Here is a 19,535-nt window from a genome sequence, read left to right on the forward strand (position 1 = left end):
CAGTCTTCTTCAACATCTTGATCAATGACTCGGATGATGGGCTAGAGGGCATCCTGAGCAAGTTTGCAGACGACACCAAATGGGGAGGGGTGGCTAATACCCCAGAGGACAGGATCACACTTCCGAATGACCTTAGCAGATTAGACAACTGGGCCAAAGCAAACAAGATGAATTTTAACAAGGAGAAATGTAAGGGCAAAAAAAAAATGAAAGGCACAAATACAGGATGGGGGACACCTGGCTTGAGAGCAGTACGTGTGAAAAGGATCTAGGGGTCTTGGTAGACCACAAACTTGACATGAGTCAACAGTGTGATGCAGCAGCTCAAAAAGCCAATGCAATTCTGGGCTGCATCAATAGGAGTATAGCATCTAGATCGAGGGAAGTAATAGGACCACTGTATTCCGCTCTGGTCAGACCTCACCTGGAGTACTGTGTCCAGTTCTGGGCACCACAGTTCAAGAAGGATACTGACAAGCTGGAACGTGTCCAGAAGAGGGCAACCAAAATGGTCAAAGGCCTGGAAACGATGCCTCATGAGGAACGGTTTAGGGAGCTGGGTATGTTTAGCCTGGAGGAGAGAAGGTTAAGGGGTGATATGATAACCATGTTCAAATATATAAAAGGATGTCATATAGAGGAGGGAGAAAGGTTGTTTTCTGCTGCTCCAGAGAAGCGGACACGGAGCAATGGATTCAAACTACAAGAAAGAAGATGCCACCTCAACATTAGGAAGAACTTCCTGACAGTAAGAGCTGTTCGGCAGTGGGATTTGCTACCAAGGAGTGTGGTGGAGTCTCCTCCTTTGGAGGTCTTTAAGCAGAGGCTCGACAGGCATATGTCAAGAATGCTTTGGTGGTGTTTCCTGCTTGGCAGGGGGTTGGACTGGATGGCCCTTGTGGTCTCTTCCAACTCTAGGATTCTATGATTAGGACGGACTTCCTGACAGTAAGAGCTGTTCGGCAGTGGGATTTGCTACCAAGGAGTGTGGTGGAGTCTCCTCCTTTGGAGGTCTTTAAGCAGAGGCTTGACAGGCATATGTCAAGAATGCTTGGATGGTGTTTCCTGCTTGGCAGGGGGTTGGACTGGATGGCCCTCGGGGTCTCTTCCAACTCTATGATTCATTTGAGACTTCTTGCTTTGGAAAGAAGGTGAGGGGAGAGTGTGAATGTTGTTGAAAAATCACGCATGAGGTTGAAGAAGTAGACGGACCTCCCTTTCCCTCTCTCCTAGTTCTAGAAACTAAGGGGGTCCTCCGGGGATTCTGAATGCTGGAGGATTCAGGACGGGCGAAATTAAACTACATAGTTAAACTGTGGAACTCACTTCCACAGGAGGCAGAGACGGCCACCAACTTAGACGGCATTAAAAGGGCACTAGGCAAATTCACGGAGGAGGAGGAGAGAGCTATACTAATTTTTTATATATATATATTTTTATTAATTGTTTTATAAAACACAGATAAAAATACAAATACATAGAAATACAAAAATACAAAAATACAAAAATACATCAACATCAAACAGAACAAAACAAAAACATATCATCTTCAATCCATTTTTATATTCATTGTCTTTTGGCTTCCCCAATTCCCCACTATCTGATTTTCCTTTTTTATATACATCTGTAGCAGTTTCTATTTCATCTTTCTTACCCATCGCATAATCCCTTTAACTCTTCTTATTTTCATCTTTCTACCATCCACCAAAATTTACTACTTTTAACCTCATATTTTCTCCCTATTGCCTTAACTTCTTCATTTCCCTGGATATTCAGAGTCCTAATTATCAAATACTTTCCCTATATATCTTTTAAACCTCCTCCATTCTTTGTCACTTGTTTGGTCCCGGAGTCTTCCTGCCAATTCTGCCAGTTCCATATAGTCCAGCATTTTCATTTGCCATTCCTGTAACGAGGGCAATTCCTCTTTTTTCCCAATATTTTGCTATTCAAATCCTAGCAGCTGTGGTGGCGTACATGAACAAAGTAACATCGTCTTTGGGAATTTCTTCCCCTACTATTCCAAGTAGAAAGGCTTCCGGTTTCTTCAAAAATGTATTTTTATAAATCTTTTTCATTTCGTTATAAATCATTTCCCAGAAGCCTTTTTATCTTAGGGCATGTCCACCACATATGGTAGAATGAGCCAACATCCTCTTTAGCTATACTAATTTTTTGTTCCTGTCTGCAGAGAAAGGAGTGGGCCTGGGACGAGGGGAAGATGGTGGTCATGCAGGATCCTGTTTACAGGTAGGTTGTTGCGGATTCTCCCCGCATGCCCACAAAGATCCGGCGCCGCTCCAAAGGTGTAGTATAGTATCAACGCCTTCAAGTATTCCCTTTGCCATAGCTGCCAAGTTTTCCCTTTTCTCGCGAGGAAGCCTATTCAGCATAAGGGGTTATCCCTTAAAATAAGGGATAACTTGGCAGCTATGCCCTTTGCAAAGAAATAAGGTTTATTAAAAATAAAAGGTCTTATCCACCTGTGAGCTCCATCGTTTTTGCGACTGAAGGTCCAATACAGTGGTACCTCGGTTTATGAACACAATTGGTTCCGGAAGTCTGTTCATAAACTGAAGCGTTCATAAACTGAAGCGAACTTTCCCATTGAAAGTAATGGAAAGTGGATTAATCCGCTCCAGACGGTCCGCGGAGTAACCGTTCATAAACTGAAGCGAACTTTCCCATTGAAAGTAATGGAAAGTGGATTAATCCGTTCCAGACGGGTCCGCGGAGTACTTAAACTGAAGCGTTCATAAACTGAAACATGGGTGTAATTGGTTCCGGAAGTCTGTTCATAAACTGAAACGTTCATAAACTGAAGCGAACTTTCCCATTAAAAGTAATGGAAAGTGAATTAATCCGTTCCAGATGGGTCTGCGGCGTTCATAAACCGAAAATTCATAAACCGAGGTTCCAGTGTATATGGGGGGGGGGGCACCTGGTTGGAAGAGGCTGGTCTCTGCACCACAATATTCCTAGTTTTCCTGACAGGGCATTGAAGTATTTCTTGCTTTACCACTGGCATAGCTGCCAAGTTATCCCTTATTTTAAGGGATTTCCCCTTATGCTGAATAGGCTTCCTCGCGAGAAAAGGGAAAAGTTGGCAGCTATGTTTACCACACCCCCACACCAGCCATATGGAAGTCACAAGCCCTTTAAAAAATAATAGAAACTCTTCATGCCCCTTCCAAATCTTCAATTCTATGTAGCTGGATCATGTGGTGAGCCCAATATAGAATCATAGAATCATAGAGTTGGAAGAGACCCCAAGGGCCATCCAGTCCAACCCCCTGCCAAGCAGGAAACACCATCAAAGCATTCCTGACATATGCCTGTCAAGGCTCTGCTTAAAGACCTCCAAAGAAGGAGACTCCACCACATACTTGGCAGCAAATTCCACTGTCGAACAGCTCTTACTGTCAGGAAGTTCTTCCTAATCATAGAATCATAGAATCATAGAGTTGGAAGAGACCACAAGGGCCATCCAGTCCAACCCCCTGCCAAATATATTTTACTACCTGGGACTGAAAGGCCAGGTGGCTCCCCCTTATTTGCTATTTAACAAGGCTGCCAAGTTTAATCAAACAGATTATTATTTTTAAAGGTGCTGCCAACTAACTGGGCGGCAGGTTTTTTTAAAAGAGAGGATTATCTGAAAAAAGCAAAAAAAAAACACACACAAAAAACACACAAAGGCTTGTCCATTATGTGACTGATTCCCTATTTCAGTGTTTCTCAACCTTTTGGGGGCCGCGGCACGCTTGTTCCGTGAGAAAAAATCACGAGGCACACCACCATTAAAAAAGTTTAAATGGTGCCGCCCTATATTATAATTAGGACTGTAAGAAACACTCGCCAAATATTGCTTTCCGGCGGGTCAGTGTTGCGAATTGGCGGCCGCCAGGCTCGCTTGCACCGAGCTTTGGGAAAGAGGAGGAGAAATATTGCTTTCCGGCGGGTCAGCGCCGGTCATTGGCGGCCGCCAGGGACGCAACAATGCAAATTGCCCTTCTCGCCGCCGCACGTCGCGGCACACTAGTGCGCCGCGGAACAGCGGTTGAGAAACGCTGTCTTAAAGGAGCCAGGCTTTCATTTAGACTGGTGGCAGTGAGAAATAAAAGCACAACCTCTATGAAAAGCTGCCCTATTCTTCCAGGTTGACCCCTGGCCCTTTGGTGGGCTAAAAGAGGGTCACTAGTGGCTGAGCTCCCTTCAGTTGCCCATTGGGCTCCCATGGGTCCTGCTGTCCTCCTCAAGAGGGAATGCCCACCCGGCCTCCGTTCCAGCTGCCCTCTCTGTGTCTCCTGGTCAGACCTCACCTGGAGTACTGTGTCCAGTTCTGGCCACCACAGTTCAAGAAGGATACTGACAAGCTGGAACGTGTCCAGAAGAGGGCAACCAAAATGGTCAAAGCCCTGGAAACGATGCCTTATGAGGAACGGCTTAGGGAGCTGGGTATGTTTAGCCTGGAGAAGAGAAGGTGAAGGGGTGATATGATAACCATGTTCAAATATATCAAAGGATGTCATATAAAGGAGGGAGAAAGGTTGTTTTCTGCTGCTCCAGAGAAGCGGACACGGAGCAATGGATTCAAACTGCAAGAAAGAAAATTCCACCTCAACATTAGGAAGAACTTCCTGACAGTAAGAGCTGTTCGGCAGTGGAATTGGCTGCCAAGGAGTGGGGTGGAGTCTCCTTCTTGGGAGGTCTTGAAGCAGAGGCTTGACAGCCATCTGTCGGGAATGCTTGGATGGTGTTTCCTGCTTGGCAGGGGGTTGGACTGGATGGCCCTTGTGGTCTCTTCCAACTCTACGATTCTATAAAAAAAATTCCTTCAGTAGCACCTTAAAGACCAACTAAGTTTTTATTTTGGTATGAGCTTTCGTGTGCATGCGCACTTCTTCAGATTCTATGACTGCGCCACCAGATTGGCAAAGCTGCTAACTTGGTCCAAGTGGCTCAATCCCCTAAGCTGGTAATTGCTTCCCCCTCATTGGAGCAAATAATAATAATAATAATAATAATAATAATAATAATAATAATAATAAACTCAGGACAGGCGAACAAGATGAATTTTAACAAGGTGAATTTTAACAAGGTGAATTTTAACAAGGAGAAATGTAAAGTACTACACTTGGGAACAAAAAAAAGGAAAGGCACAAATACAGGATGGGAGACACCTGGCTTGAGAGCAGTACATGTGAAAAGGATCTAGGAGTTTTGGTTGACCACAAACTTGACATGAGTCAGCAGTGTGATGCAGCAGCTCAAAAAGCCAATGCAATTCTGGGCTGCATCAATAGGAGTATAGCATCTAGATCAAGGGAAGTAATAGGACCACTGTATTCTGCTCTGGTCAGACCTCACCTGGAGTACTGTGTCCAGTTCTGGGCACCACAGTTCAAGAAGGATCCTGACAAGCTGGAACGTGTCCAGAAGAGGGCAACCAAAATGGTCAAAGGCCTGGAAACGATGCCTTATGAGGAACGGCTTAGGGAGCTGGGTATGTTTAGCCTGGAGAAGAGAAGGTTAAGGGGTGATATGATAGCCATGTTCAAATATATCAAAGGATGTCATATAAAGGAGGGAGAAAGGTTGTTTTCTGCTGCTCCAGAAAAGCGGACACGGAGCAACGGATTCAAGCTACAAGAAAGAGGATTCCACCTCAACATTAGGAAGAACTTCCTGACAGTAAGAGCTGTTCGGCAGTGGAATTGGCTGCCAAGGAGTGGGGTGGAGTCTCCTTCTTGGGAGGTCTTGAAGCAGAGGCTTGACAGCCATCTGTCGGGAATGCTTGGATGGTGTTTCCTGCTTGGCAGGGGGTTGGACTGGATGGCCCTTGTGGTCTCTTCCAACTCTACGATTCTATAAAAAAAATTCCTTCAGTAGCACCTTAAAGAGCAACTAAGTTTTTATTTTGGTATGAGCTTTCGTGTGCATGCGCACTTCTTCAGATTCTATGACTGCGCCACCAGATTGGCAAAGCTGCTAACTTGGTCCAGGCGGCTCAATCCCCTAAGCTGGTAATTGCTTCCCCCTCATTGGAGCAAATAATAATCATAATCATAATCATAATCATAAAATAATAATAATAATAATAATCATCATCATAAAATTTTATTTATACCCCGCCCTCCCCAGTCAAAAAACGGGCTCCGGGCGGCTGACGCCAACAGAATTCCAATAAAGCATAAAAACAATTCATTAAAGTACAGATTAAAATACAGTCTTAAAATCTAAAGTGCAGCCCCATTTCTGAAGGGCAATCTGTCCATAGGGTTGGCCGACTCAAGAGAGGACAGGACCTCTGTGCCTTTAGTTGCCCGGCTCTCTTTGGAGTCTGGAAACCTTCAAGAGGAAACCAGCAGACCCTTTTGTTTCGTCATTTCCAAGTAATGGGTTGTGGCAAAACCCCGTGGAAATAAAACAAAGGAGACGGAGATTCAACCAGCAAATCTCTGGGAGGGAAAGGGCGTCTCCCTTTCCCTTCGCCAGATCTTTTTATTACAATATCAAAAGGTTGTCGTTGTTGAGTCGTTTAGTCGTGTCCGACTCTTGGTGACCCCCTGGACCGGCGCACGCCAGGCACGCCTGTCTTGCACTGCCTCCCGCAGTTGGGTCAAACTCATGTTCGTAGCTTCGAGAACACGGTCCAACCATCTCGTCCTCTGTTGTCCCCTTCTCCTAGTGCCCTCCATCTTTCCCAACATCAGGCTCTTTTCCAGGGAGTCCCCTTCTCCTTGTGCCCTCCATCTTTCCCAACCTCAGAGTCTTTTCCAGGGAGTCCCCTTCTCCTTGTGCCCTCCATCTTTCCCAACATCAGGGTCTTTTCCAGGGAGTCCCCTTCTCCTTGTGCCCTCCATCTTTCCCAACCTCAGGGTCTTTTCCAGGGAGTCCCCTTCTCCTTGTGCCCCCCATCCTTCCCAACATCAGGGTCTTTTCCAGGGAGTCCCCTTCTCCTAGTGCCCTCCATCTTTCCCAACATCAGGGTCTTTTCCAGGGAGTCCCCTTCTCCTTGTGCCCCCCATCCTTCCCAACATCAGGGTCTTTTCCAGGGAGTCCCCTTCTCCTTCTGCCCTCCATCTTTCCCAACCTCAGGGTCTTTTCCAGGGAGTCCCCTTCTCCTAGTGCCCTCCATCTTTCCCAACATCAGGGTCTTTTCCAGGGAGTCCCCTTCTCCTTGTGCCCTCCATCTTTCCCAACATCAGGGTCTTTTCCAGGGAGTCCCCTTCTCCTTGTGCCCTCCATCTTTCCCAGCATCAGGGTCTTTTCCAGGGAGTCCCCTTCTCCTTGTGCCCTCCATCTTTCCCAGCATCAGGGTCTTTTCCAGGGAGTCCCCTTCTCCTAGTGCCCGCCATCTTTCCCAACATCAGGGTCTTTTCCAGGGAGTCCCCTTCTCCTTGCGCCCTCCATCTTTCCCAACATCAGGGTCTTTTCCAGGGAGTCCCCTTCTCCTTGTGCCCTCCATCTTTCCCAACATCAGGGTCTTTTCCAGGGAGTCCCCTTCTCCTTGCGCCCTCCATCTTTCCCAACATCAGGGTCTTTTCCAGGGAGTCCCCTTCTCCTTGTGCCCTCCATCTTTCCCAACATCAGGGTCTTTTCCAGGGAGTCCCCTTCTCCTTGTGCCCCCCATCCTTCCCAACATCAGGGTCTTTTCCAGGGAGTCCCCTTCTCCTTGTGCCCTCCATCTTTCCCAACCTCAGGGTCTTTTCCAGGGAGTCCCCTTCTCCTAGTGCCCCCCATCTTTCCCAACATCAGGGTCTTTTCCAGGGAGTCCCCTTCTCCTTGTGCCCTCCATCTTTCCCAACATCAGGGTCTTTTCCAGGGAGTCCCCTTCTCCTTGCGCCCTCCATCTTTCCCAACATCAGGGTCTTTTCCAGGGAGTCCCCTTCTCCTTGTGCCCTCCATCTTTCCCAACATTAGGGTCTTTTCCAGGGAGTCCCCTTCTCCTTGTGCCCTCCATCTTTCCCAAAATCAGGGTCTTTTCCAGGGAGTCCCCTTCTCCTTGTGCCCTCCATCTTTCCCAACATCAGGGTCTCCTCCGGGGAATCCCCTTCTCCTAGTGCCCTCCATCTTTCCCAACATCAGGCTCTTTTCCAGGGAGTCCCCTTCTCCTTGTGCCCTCCATCTTTCCCAACCTCAGGGTCTTTTCCAGGGAGTCCCCTTCTCCTTGTGCCCTCCATCTTTCCCAACATCAGGGTCTTTTCCAGGGAGTCCCCTTCTCCTTGTGCCCTCCATCTTTCCCAACATTAGGGTCTTTTCCAGGGAGTCCCCTTCTCCTTGTGCCCTCCATCTTTCCCAGCATCAGGGTCTTTTCCAGGGAGTCCCCTTCTCCTTGTGCCCCCCCATCTTTCCCAACATCAGGGTCTTTTCCAGGGAGTCCCCTTCTCCTTGTGCCCCCCATCTTCCCCAACATCAAGGTCTTTTCCAGGGAGTCCCCTTCTCCTTGTGCCCTCCATCTTTCCCAACATCAGGGTCTTTTCCAGGGAGTCCCCTTCTCCTAGTGCCCTCCATCTTTCCCAACATCAGGCTCTTTTCCAGGGAGTCCCCTTCTCCTAGTGCCCTCCATCTTTCCCAACATCAGGCTCTTTTCCAGGGAGTCCCCTTCTCCTTGTGCCCTCCATCTTTCCCAACGTCAGGGTCTTTTCCAGGGAGTCCCCTTCTCCTTGTGCCCTCCATCTTTCCCAACGTCAGGGTCTTTTCCAGGGAGTCCCCTTCTCCTTGTGCCCTCCATCTTTCCCAACATCAGGGTCTTTTCCAGGGAGTCCCCTTCTCCTTGTGCCCTCCATCTTTCCCAACATCAGGGTCTTTTCCAGGGAGTCCCCTTCTCCTTCTGCCCTCCATCTTTCCCAACATCAGGGTCTTTTCCAGGGAGTCCCCTTCTCCTAGTGCCCTCCATCTTTCCCAACATCAGGGTCTTTTCCAGGGAGTCCCCTTCTCCTTGTGCCCTCCATCTTTCCCAACATCAGGGTCTTTTCCAGGGAGTCCCCTTCTCCTTCTGCCCTCCATCTTTCCCAACATCAGGGTCTTTTCCAGGGAGTCCCCTTCTCCTTGTGCCCTCCATCTTTCCCAACATCAGGGTCTTTTCCAGGGAGTCCCCTTCTCCTTGTGCCCTCCATCTTTCCCAACGTCAGGGTCTTTTCCAGGGAGTCCCCTTCTCCTTGTGCCCTCCATCTTTCCCAGCATCAGGGTCTTTTCCAGGGAGTCCCCTTCTCCTAGTGCCCTCCATCTTTCCCAACATCAGGGTCTTTTCCAGGGAGTCCCCTTCTCCTTCTGCCCTCCATCTTTCCCAACCTCAGGGTCTTTTCCAGGGAGTCCCCTTCTCCTTGTGCCCTCCATCTTTCCCAACATCAGGGTCTTTTCCAGGGAGTCCCCTTCTCCTAGTGCCCTCCATCTTTCCCAACCTCAGGGTCTTTTCCAGGGAGTCCCCTTCTCCTTGTGCCCTCCATCTTTCCCAACATCAGGGTCTCCTCCAGGGAATCCCCTTCTCCTAGTGCCCTCCATCTTTCCCAACATCAGGGTCTTTTCCAGGGAGTCCCCTTCTCCTAGTGCCCTCCATCTTTCCCAACATCAGGGTCTTTTCCAGGGAGTCCCCTTCTCCTTCTGCCCTCCATCTTTCCCAACATCAGGGTCTTTTCCAGGGAGTCCCCTTCTCCTTCTGCCCTCCATCTTTCCCAACATCAGGGTCTTTTCCAGGGAGTGCCCTTCTCCTTGTGCCCTCCATCTTTCCCAACATCAGGGTCTTTTCCAGGGAGTCCCCTTCTCCTTCTGCCTTCCATCTTTCCCAACATCAGGGTCTTTTCCAGGGAGTCCCCTTCTCCTAGTGCCCTCCATCCTTCCCAACATCAGGGTCTTTTCCAGGGAGTCCCCTTCTCCTAGTGCCCTCCATCTTTCCCAACATCAGGGTCTTTTCCAGGGAGTCCCCTTCTCCTTGTGCCCTCCATCTTTCCCAACATCAGGGTCTTTTCCAGGGAGTCCCCTTCTCCTTGTGCCCTCCATCTTTCCCAACATCAGGGTCTTTTCCAGGGAGTCCCCTTCTCCTTGTGCCCCCCATCTTTCCCAACATCAGGGTCTTTTCCAGGGAGTCCCCTTCTCCTTCTGCCCTCCATCTTTCCCAACCTCAGGGTCTTTTCCAGGGAGTCCCCTTCTCCTAGTGCCCTCCATCTTTCCCAACATCAGGGTCTTTTCCAGGGAGTGCCCTTCTCCTTGTGCCCTCCATCTTTCCCAACATCAGGGTCTTTTCCAGGGAGTCCCCTTCTCCTTCTGCCTTCCATCTTTCCCAACATCAGGGTCTTTTCCAGGGAGTCCCCTTCTCCTAGTGCCCTCCATCCTTCCCAACATCAGGGTCTTTTCCAGGGAGTCCCCTTCTCCTAGTGCCCTCCATCTTTCCCAACATCAGGGTCTTTTCCAGGGAGTCCCCTTCTCCTTGTGCCCTCCATCTTTCCCAACATCAGGGTCTTTTCCAGGGAGTCCCCTTCTCCTTGTGCCCTCCATCTTTCCCAACATCAGGGTCTTTTCCAGGGAGTCCCCTTCTCCTTGTGCCCTCCATCTTTCCCAACCTCAGGGTCTTTTCCAGGGAGTCCCCTTCTCCTTGCGCCCTCCATCTTTCCCAACAACAGGGTCTTTTCCAGGGAGTCCCCTTCTCCTAGTGCCCTCCATCTTTCCCAACATCAGGCTCTTTTCCAGGGAGTCCCCTTCTCCTTGCGCCCTCCATCTTTCCCAACGTCAGGGTCTTTTCCAGGGAGTCCCCTTCTCCTTGTGCCCTCCATCTTTCCCAACATCAGGGTCTTTTCCAGGGAGTCCCCTTCTCCTTGTGCCCCCCATCTTTCCCAACATCAGGGTCTTTTCCAGGGAGTCCCCTTCTCCTTGTGCCCCCCATCCTTCCCAACATCAGGGTCTTTTCCAGGGAGTCCCCTTCTCCTTCTGCCCTCCATCTTTCCCAACCTCAGGCTCTTTTCCAGGGAGTCCCCTTCTCCTTGTGCCCTCCATCTTTCCCAACCTCAGGGTCTTTTCCAGGGAGTCCCCTTCTCCTTGTGCCCTCCATCTTTCCCAACATCAGGGTCTTTTCCAAGGAGTCCCCTTCTCCTTGTGCCCTCCATCTTTCCCAACCTCAGGGTCTTTTCCAGGGAGTCCCCTTCTCCTAGTGCCCTCCATCTTTCCCAACATCAGGGTCTTTTCCAGGGAGTCCCCTTCTCCTTGTGCCCTCCATCTTTCCCAACCTCAGGGTCTTTTCCAGGGAGTCCCCTTCTCCTTGTGCCCTCCATCTTTCCCAACATCAGGGTCTTTTCCAGGGAGTCCCCTTCTCCTTGTGCCCTCCATCTTTCCCAACGTCAGGGTCTTTTCCAGGGAGTCCCCTTCTCCTTCTGCCCTCCATCTTTCCCAACCTCAGGGTCTTTTCCAAGGATTCTTCTCTTCTCATGAGGTGGCCAAAGTATTGGGGCCTCAGCTTCAGGATCTGTCCTTCCAGGGAGCCCTCAGGGCTGATTTCCTTAAGAACGGATAGGTTTGATCTTCTTGCAGTCCATGGGACTCTCAAGAGTCTCCTCCAGCACCAGAATTCAAAAGCATCAATTCTTCGGCGATCAGCCTTCTTGATGGTCCAACTCTCACTTCCATACATCGCTACTGGGAAAACCAGAGCTTGAACTAGACGGACCTTTGTCGGCAAGGTGATGTCTCTGCTTTTGAAGATGCTGTCTAGGTTTGTCATTGCTTTTCTCCCAAGAAGCAGGCGTCTTTTAATTTCGGGACTGCTGTCACCATCTGCAGTGATCAAGGAGCCCAAGAAAGTCAAATCTCTCCCTGCCTCCATTTCTTCCCCTTCTATTTGCCAGGAGGTGATGGGACCAGTGGCCATGATCTTGGTTTTTTGGATGTTGAGCTTCAGACCACCTTTTGCGCTCTCCTCTTTCACCCTCATTAAAAGGTTCTTTAATTCCTCCTCGCTTTCTGCCATCAAGGTTGTGTCATCTGCATATCTGAGGTTGTTGAATTCTATTGGATGATCCAAAGGTTACAAAGATTCAAATCATCCAATAGAATTCATCCTAAGTTCTAAAAAAAAAACCCCAGGTTTCCTCCCACCTTGAATCTGATACTGTTGGGAAGATCTGGAACCAACACCAAGATGCTAAAAAGACTTCCTGGACTTCAAAAGACTAATGGATTTCTAGTAAAATAAAAAAAATTCCTTCAGTAGCACCTTAAAGACCAACTAAGTTTTTATTTTGGTATGAGCTTTCGTGTGCATGCACACTTCTTCAGATAATGGATTTCTGTATTTTAATGTTTGATGGATTTCTGTATTTTAGAATTTCTGTTTTGTTGGAAGCCGCCCAGAGTGGCTGGGGGAACCCAGCCAGATGGGCGGGGTATAAATAATATATTATTATTATTATTATTATTATTATTATTATTATTATTATTATTACTTCTAAGGACAGGAAAAGGGCCAGGAATTCTCGTAGAGATTAGCACCGTCGTGGTAAAAAAACAGATTTCACAGGTTTCCAAAGGCAAGCAGGAAGGAGGATTTGCAATTGACCTTTTGTCCCTTACAAACACCAAATGGCAATGGCAGCTAGAAAAAAATGGCAGCTATACCAAAATAAAAACTTAGTTGGTCTTTAAGGTGCTGCTGAAGGAATTTTTTAATTTAGCTAGAAAACAAACAGGCACAGATGCCTGATCTTTTGAACCCCGCTTGGAAGCGTCATTCCAACACCAAGAGAAATGGGAGGTATGGGATAGAACTAAAGATAAAATCATGAACAAACTACCCGGATGGGTATCCCCAGTAGAGGCAAATGCCACGCTGAGGTGTCACAAGAAAAAATTGTGGCCGACTTACAGAGAATTGACTGAAAACAAGGAAGGGACTAACAACTTAAAAAAATATGAGGTGTTAAAATCTTTAGGGATAAGTTGGCTAGAATTCTTCCAATTGAAAGCTACATATGACAAAGATGTTAGAACACGAGGAATTAATACCCAAATAACCAAATTTGAAAAGGAAATATTGCTAAATAACGATAATATTATAGCCAAAGTATATAAGCTGCTAGGTGAAAAAGAACAGGAAGAAGGAAAAAAAGAGAAATGGTTAGTTAAATGGGAACAAGATCTAGGCTACGAAATTCCATACGAAAATTGGAAAAAATTTTGGTCAAAAGATATAAATTTTACTGCTTGTTATACGTTAAGAGAGAATTACATAAAGATGCACTATAGGTGGTACATGGTTCCGGAAAAACTGGCCAGGATAAATAAATCTCTAAGTAACAAATGTTGGAGATGCAACGCAGCTCCTGGTAGCCTTTTTCACATATGGTGGACATGCCCGATGGTAAAAAATTTCTGGGAAGTAATCCATGAGGAGATTATAAAATTACTAAAAAATTCATTTACAAAAAAAGCAGAAATGTATTTATTAGGTATTCTGAATAACAATATACCGAGTGAAAAAAAAAGTATTTTCTTGTATGCTTCAACGGCTGCAAGATTGTTAATAGCCAGCAATTGGAAGAGTACCAATATTCCATCTAAAGGACAATGGGTCGATAAAGTGTGTGAGTACTTAGAGCTGGCTAAATTAACGGATATAATTCATCAAAAACCTAAAAATAAAGTCAGAAAGCAATGGGAATGCTTAAACGAGTACCTGGGGAAATTTGGCAAGGGGACCAAAATTTGGTTGTGCCTTGAATGATCTTGCCGGATACGAGAATCGGAACTAGATGGTTTGCGAATTGTTAATGTGATATAATTATGTTATTTATAAAAAGACAGGCTATATATCACGGACGTAACTGTATGAAGAAGCGGTGGAAGTTGTAACCTACCTTATTGGACATTAGTTTTCTTTTCTTTTCCTTTTCTCTCCTTCCTTTTTTCTTTTTCTTTCTTCTTTTTTCCCCTCTTCTTTCCTTTCTTTTTTTCCTCTTTTTGTCATTTTTATTGTGTTATGGTAATATGCTTGGATTACTCAAAGGCAACGTTTGCTATTTGGTATTGTTTTTATTCGTATAAATCAATAAAGGTGTTTTTAAAAATTTAAAAAAAAAAAAAGAGAAATGGAATTTAGCAAGGAATTTAATTCTCAGAAATCAGGATCCCTCAAGCCAGGCGGAAAAAGTCTGTCTTGGTTCTAGACCTCCTTCTCAACCACCACTTGGTTAGGATTTCCTGATTTCCTACATTAAATTCCCAAAAGAGAACACGACAATGGGTCTGCTGGTTTCTCTCGAAGGTTTCCAGACCCCAAAGAGAGCAGGGAAATTCGAGGCGCAGAGGTCCTGTCCTCTCTTGAGTCGCAGGGGCGTAGCCAGGACGAAAATTTGGGGGGGGGCAAGGGTCGGGGGCAAAGGGGCAGGACCAAGGGGCGGGGGGCGGGGCCACAGCGGGGCAAGGGAAGTTCCCTTCTCCCTTGCCAGCTTTCCCTCTGCCCGCCCCGGTGATCGCGGAGGGGGAGGAGGGGATCGGAGCAGCTGCTCCGACCCCCCTCCTCGAACGGCAGGGGCGAGGGGGTGCCGGGATCGGCCCGAAACCGGGCCGCTCTGACGCCCTCCTCCCCCTCCGCGATCAGCAGGGGCGAGAGGGCGCCGGGATCGGCCCGAAATCGGGCTGCTCCGATCCCCTCCCCCCCCTCTGCGATCGCTGGGGCGGGGGGAGGGAAAGCCCCAGAGCCGCGCAAAGCGTTTGGCTGGCTTTCCCCCCGCCCGCCCCACAGCCAGCTAGGGAGACGGGAGATGTCCCTTCTAGCCGGCTGGCTGTGGGGCGGATGGAGGGAAAGCCCCAGAGCCGCGCAAAGCGTTTGGCTGGCTTTCCCCCCGCCCGCCCCACAGCCAGCTAGGGAGACGGGAGATGTCCCTTCTAGCCGGCTGGCTGTGGGGCGGGCGGAGGGAAAGCCCCAGAGCCGCGCAAAGCGGTTGCCTGGCTTTCCCCCCCGCCCGCCCCACAGCCAGCCAGGGAGAAGGGAGACGTCCCTTCTCCCTGGCTGGCTGTGGGGCGGGCGGAGGGAAAGGCCCAGAGCCGCGCAAAGCGTTTGGCTGGCTTTCCCCCCGCCCGCCCCACAGCCAGCTAGGGAGACGGGAGATGTCCCTTCTAGCCGGCTGGCTGTGGGGCGGGTGGAGGGAAAGCCCCAGAGCCGCGCAAAGCGGTTGCCTGGCTTTCCCCCCGCCCGCCCCACAGCCAGCTAGGGAGACGGGAGATGTCCCTTCTAGCCGGCTGGCTGTGGGGCGGGCGGAGGGAAAACCCCAGAGCCGCGCAAAGCGGTTGCCTGGCTTTCCCCCCGCCCGCCCCACAGCCAGCTAGGGAGACGGGAGATGTCCCTTCTAGCCGGCTGGCTGTGGGGCGGGCGGAGGGAAAGGCCCAGAGCCGCGCAAAGCGTTTGGCTGGCTTCCCCTCCGCCCGCCCCACAGCCAGCCAGGGAGAAGGGAGACGTCCCTTCTCCCTGGCTGGCTGTGGGGCGGGCGGAGGGAAAGGCCCAGAGCCGCGCAAAGCGTTTGGCTGGCTTCCCCTCCGCCCGCCCCACAGCCAGCCGGCTAGAAGGGACGTCCCCCTTCTCCCTGGCTTTCCCTCCACCCGCCCCACAGCCAGCCAGGGAGAAGGGAGACGGCACCGGGCGGGCCGCGGGGCAGGCTGGCCCGCGGCCCTGCCTCTAGGGGGGGGGCAGCTGCCCCCTCCTGCCCACCCCTGCCTACGCCCATGTTGAGTCGGGCAACCCTATCTGCCCAGCAAGTCAACCCCCAAGCTACCCAGCGACCATTCCCCCGTGCCCAGGACTTTGGAGACGCTTTCCCCCCCCCTCCTGGTTCATTTCGGGGGGGGGGGGCTCTCCTCTCTCCTCTCCGCAGGATTTTCTACGTCTCTCACGATTCCCAGGACCTGAAGATCTTCAGCTACATCGCCAGGGATGGTGCCAACGACTCTTTCCGGTGCAATGTCTTCAAATCCAAGAAGAAGGTGGGGCTGGCTTGGGTGGGGTGGGGCCCCCCTTTGCCGCTGGACCTTCCCCACCACCACCGCTGCTGCCTTTAACTCCCCCCCCCTGCCCGGTCTCTCCTCATGCTAAGGTGGGTCTTCTCTCCCCTCACAGACGCAGGCCATGCGGGTGGTCCGGACGGTGGGCCAGGCCTTCGAGGTCTGCCACAAGCTGAGCCTCCAACATGCCCTGCAGGATGCCGACGGCCAGGCAGACGGAGCCAGCAACAATTCTGCGGACGACCCCCAGGGGGAAGGTGAGGGGGGTCCGGGTCGGACCCGCGGGGGCATTTCAAAAGGGTTCGGGGTCGGGGGCCTGGTTTCTTAAGATTAAAATTTAAAATACAGTAGCGCCTCGCTTAACGAATGCCCTGCTTAACGAAATTTCCACTCAACGAAAGGATTTTTCGAGCGGAGGTTGCCTCGCTAGACGAATGCGTTTTATGAAACATTCGTCTAGCGAATCGCGGTTTCCCATAGGAATGCATTGAAATTCAATTAATGCGTTCCTATGGGCAAAAAAAGGTCGAAAAAAAATAGAATCATAGAATCATAGAGTTGGAAGAGACCACGAGGGCCATCCAGTCCAACCCCCTGCCAAGCAGGAAACACCATCAAAGCATTCTTGACATATGCCTGTCAAGCCTCTGCTTAAAGACCTCCAAAGAAGGAGACTCCACCACACTCCTTGGCAGCAAATTCCACTGCCGAACAGCTCTTACTGTCAGGAAGTTCTTCCTAATGTTTAGGTGGAATCATAGAGAATCATAGAATCGTAGAGTTGGAAGAGACCACAAGGGTCATCCAGTCCAACCCCCTGCCGAGCAGGAAACACCATCCAAGCATTCTTGACATATGCCTGTCGAGCCTCTGCTTAAAGACCTCCAAAGAAGGAGACTCCACCACACTCCTTGGCAGCAAATCCCACTGCCGAACAGCTCTGACTGCCAGGAAGTTCTTCCTAATGTTGAGGTGGAATCTTCAAAGCAACAGGAGTCCTGTTGCTTAAACCAAGGTATATGAGAGCTGCCTGCAGGTATTCAGAAGAGGGACAGTGGCACTTTGCATGTGCTCAGAGGCTACTCCCCTTGCTCAGTGAAACACAATAGGATCCAGCCCCAGGGGATCCACATTCAGTCCTGCTTCCTTTCTGGGTGTGCATTTGGCAAGCCTTTAACTATGGCCTCCCTAAATTAAATTCATAGAATCATGGAATCCTAGAGTTGGAAGAGACCCCAAGGGCCATCCAGTCCAACCCCCTGCCAAGCAGGAAACACCATCAAAGCATTCCTGACAGATGGCTGTCAAGCCTCTGCTTAAAGACCTCCAAAGAAGGAGACTCCGCCACACTCCTTGGCAGCAAATTCCACTGCCGAACAGCTCTGACTGTCAGGAAGTTCTTCCTAATGTTGAGGTGGGATTTTCTTTCTTGTAGTTTGAATCCGTTGCTCCGTGTCCGCTTCTCTGGAGCAGCAGAAAACAACTCCAGGGGAGATGTCCCTTCTAGCCGGCTGGCTGTGGGGCGGGTGGAGGGAAAACCCCAGAGGAGGATAAACACTAACTGGTTTTTGAAGTTACAGGTAGGTAGCCGTGTCGGTCTGAGTCGAAGCAAAATAGGAAAAAAATTCCTTCCGTAGCGCCTTAAAGACCAACTAAGTTTTTATTTTGGTATGAGCTTTCGTGTGCATGCACACTTCTTCAGATACACTGGAAACAGAAGTGTCAGACCCTTATATATATATACAGAGGGTGGTGGGGGTGGGTGGGAATGGGTGATGGGCTGATGGGAGTGGTAAACCTGTAGATGGCTGTTAACGACTGCTGATGACTTCAATTCGTCCTGGGGGGGGGGGGGGAGAGCAAGGGCTGAGGCGCTAAAGAAAGCTTGATCATACATAGTGAGATAAGAATCTGATGTCTTTATTCATCCCAGGTGGCTCCGTGGTTTTAAGCTTGGTAATGAGTTCCAATTCAGCAACTTCTCTTTCCAGTCTGTTCCTGAAATTTCTCTGTAATAAATTATGGAGCCACCTGGGATGAATAAAGACATCAGATTCTTATCTCACTATGTATGATCAAGCTTTCTTTAGCGCCAGGTGGCTCCATAATTTATTACAGAGAAATTTCAGGAAGAGACTGGAAAGAGAAGTTGCTGAATTGGAACTCATTCCCAAGCTTAAAACCACGGAGCCACCTGGGATGAATAAAGCCACCTGGGACTCCATTGTTGGTGAGCCTGTGGGAAAATATATAAATGGTGGGACGAAATCTATGAAGAAATGAAAAAAATGTTGAGGTTGACTTTTAGAAAAAAACCAGAGTACTTATTATTGAGCATTATTCCAGAAAATATTCCTGAGAATAAAAGAAATATTTTTTTGTATGCGAGTGTGGCAGCGAGACTAGTGATAGCTAGGAAATGGAGGAAGGAAGATCTACCCACAATCCAAGAATGGCAATTAAAATTGATTGAATTTATGAACCTAGAGAGGATGACAGCAGCAATTCGAAACACTTCTAAGCAGAAATCTAAATTGGAATGGGGAGTGGTAGAGGAATATTTCAAAAGAATTGGTGTCAAAACAGAGTTGATGATCTGTTTAAATTAGATAGTCATGAGGAAAATCGGAATCTGGAAAATAATAGTGTGATAAAATAAAATTAATCAAAATTAAGATAGACATGATAAATGAAGCAACGCAATTTTTAAAAAGATATTTAGAAGACAAGCGGTGGGAAATGACTCGGAAGGTAATTCTTTTATCCTTTCCTTTTTTTTCTCTCTCTTTTGTTTGTTTTCTTTGATTGGGAATAAATGTATGATTGTATGATTGTGTATGACTTTATGACTTTATGATTTTAATTTGTTATGCTTTTGAAATCTAATAAAGATGAATTTTAAAATTTTTTAAAAAAAATTTATTACAGAGAAATTTCAGGAAGAGACTGGAAAGAGAAGTTGCTGAATTGGAACTCATTCCCAAGCTTAAAACCACGGAGCCACCTGGGATGAATAAAGACATCGGATTCTTATCTCATTATGCATGATCAAGCTTTCTTTAGCGCCTCAGCCCTCGCCTCCCCTCCCCCCCAGGACTAATTGCAGTCATCAGCAGTCGTTAACAGCCATCTACAGGTTTACCACTCCCATCAGCCCATCACCCATTCCCCCCCACCCCCACCCCCCTATGTATATATATATATATATATATATATATAAGGGTCTGACGCTTCTGTTTCAAGTGTATCTGAAGAAGTGCGCATGCACACGAAAGCTCATACCAAAATAAAAACTTAGTTGGTCTTTAAGGTGCTACTGAAGGGATTTTCTTCTATTTTGGTTTTTGAAGCTTAAGGGGGCACCTAAAAGAAGATGAGAGCATGGATTCCGCCCCCCCCCCCAAAAAAAACAGATTGGTCTCTGCTTGTTTATTTAAATAACTGTGACTTTCTTATTTCATAAATTTTATGTATGGCGGTAGGGAGCATAGAATCGTAGAATTGTAGCATTGGAAAGGATCAATAAGGATCATCCACTCCAACCCCCCCCC

General features: G+C 48.6%; 1 protein-coding gene across 3 annotated transcripts in view; it reads left to right on the forward strand.

Annotated features, from left to right (window-relative positions):
- The window catches only part of LOC118078308 (carboxyl-terminal PDZ ligand of neuronal nitric oxide synthase protein), a 50,339-nt gene that overhangs the window by 11,431 nt on the left and 19,373 nt on the right, over window positions 1-19,535 (forward strand). For all 3 annotated transcript variants that reach the window (XM_060270607.2, XM_060270606.2, XM_060270608.2), the window contains exons 4-6: window positions 2,192-2,250; window positions 15,858-15,966; window positions 16,100-16,241. In XM_060270607.2, the coding sequence (XP_060126590.2) occupies window positions 2,192-2,250; window positions 15,858-15,966; window positions 16,100-16,241 (310 nt within the window). The remainder of the gene's footprint in view (window positions 1-2,191; window positions 2,251-15,857; window positions 15,967-16,099; window positions 16,242-19,535) is intronic.

The sequence above is a fragment of the Zootoca vivipara genome, chromosome Z2 (genome assembly GCF_965207765.1).
Source record: "Zootoca vivipara chromosome Z2, rZooViv2.hap1.1, whole genome shotgun sequence".
NCBI lineage: Eukaryota > Metazoa > Chordata > Lepidosauria > Squamata > Lacertidae > Zootoca > Zootoca vivipara.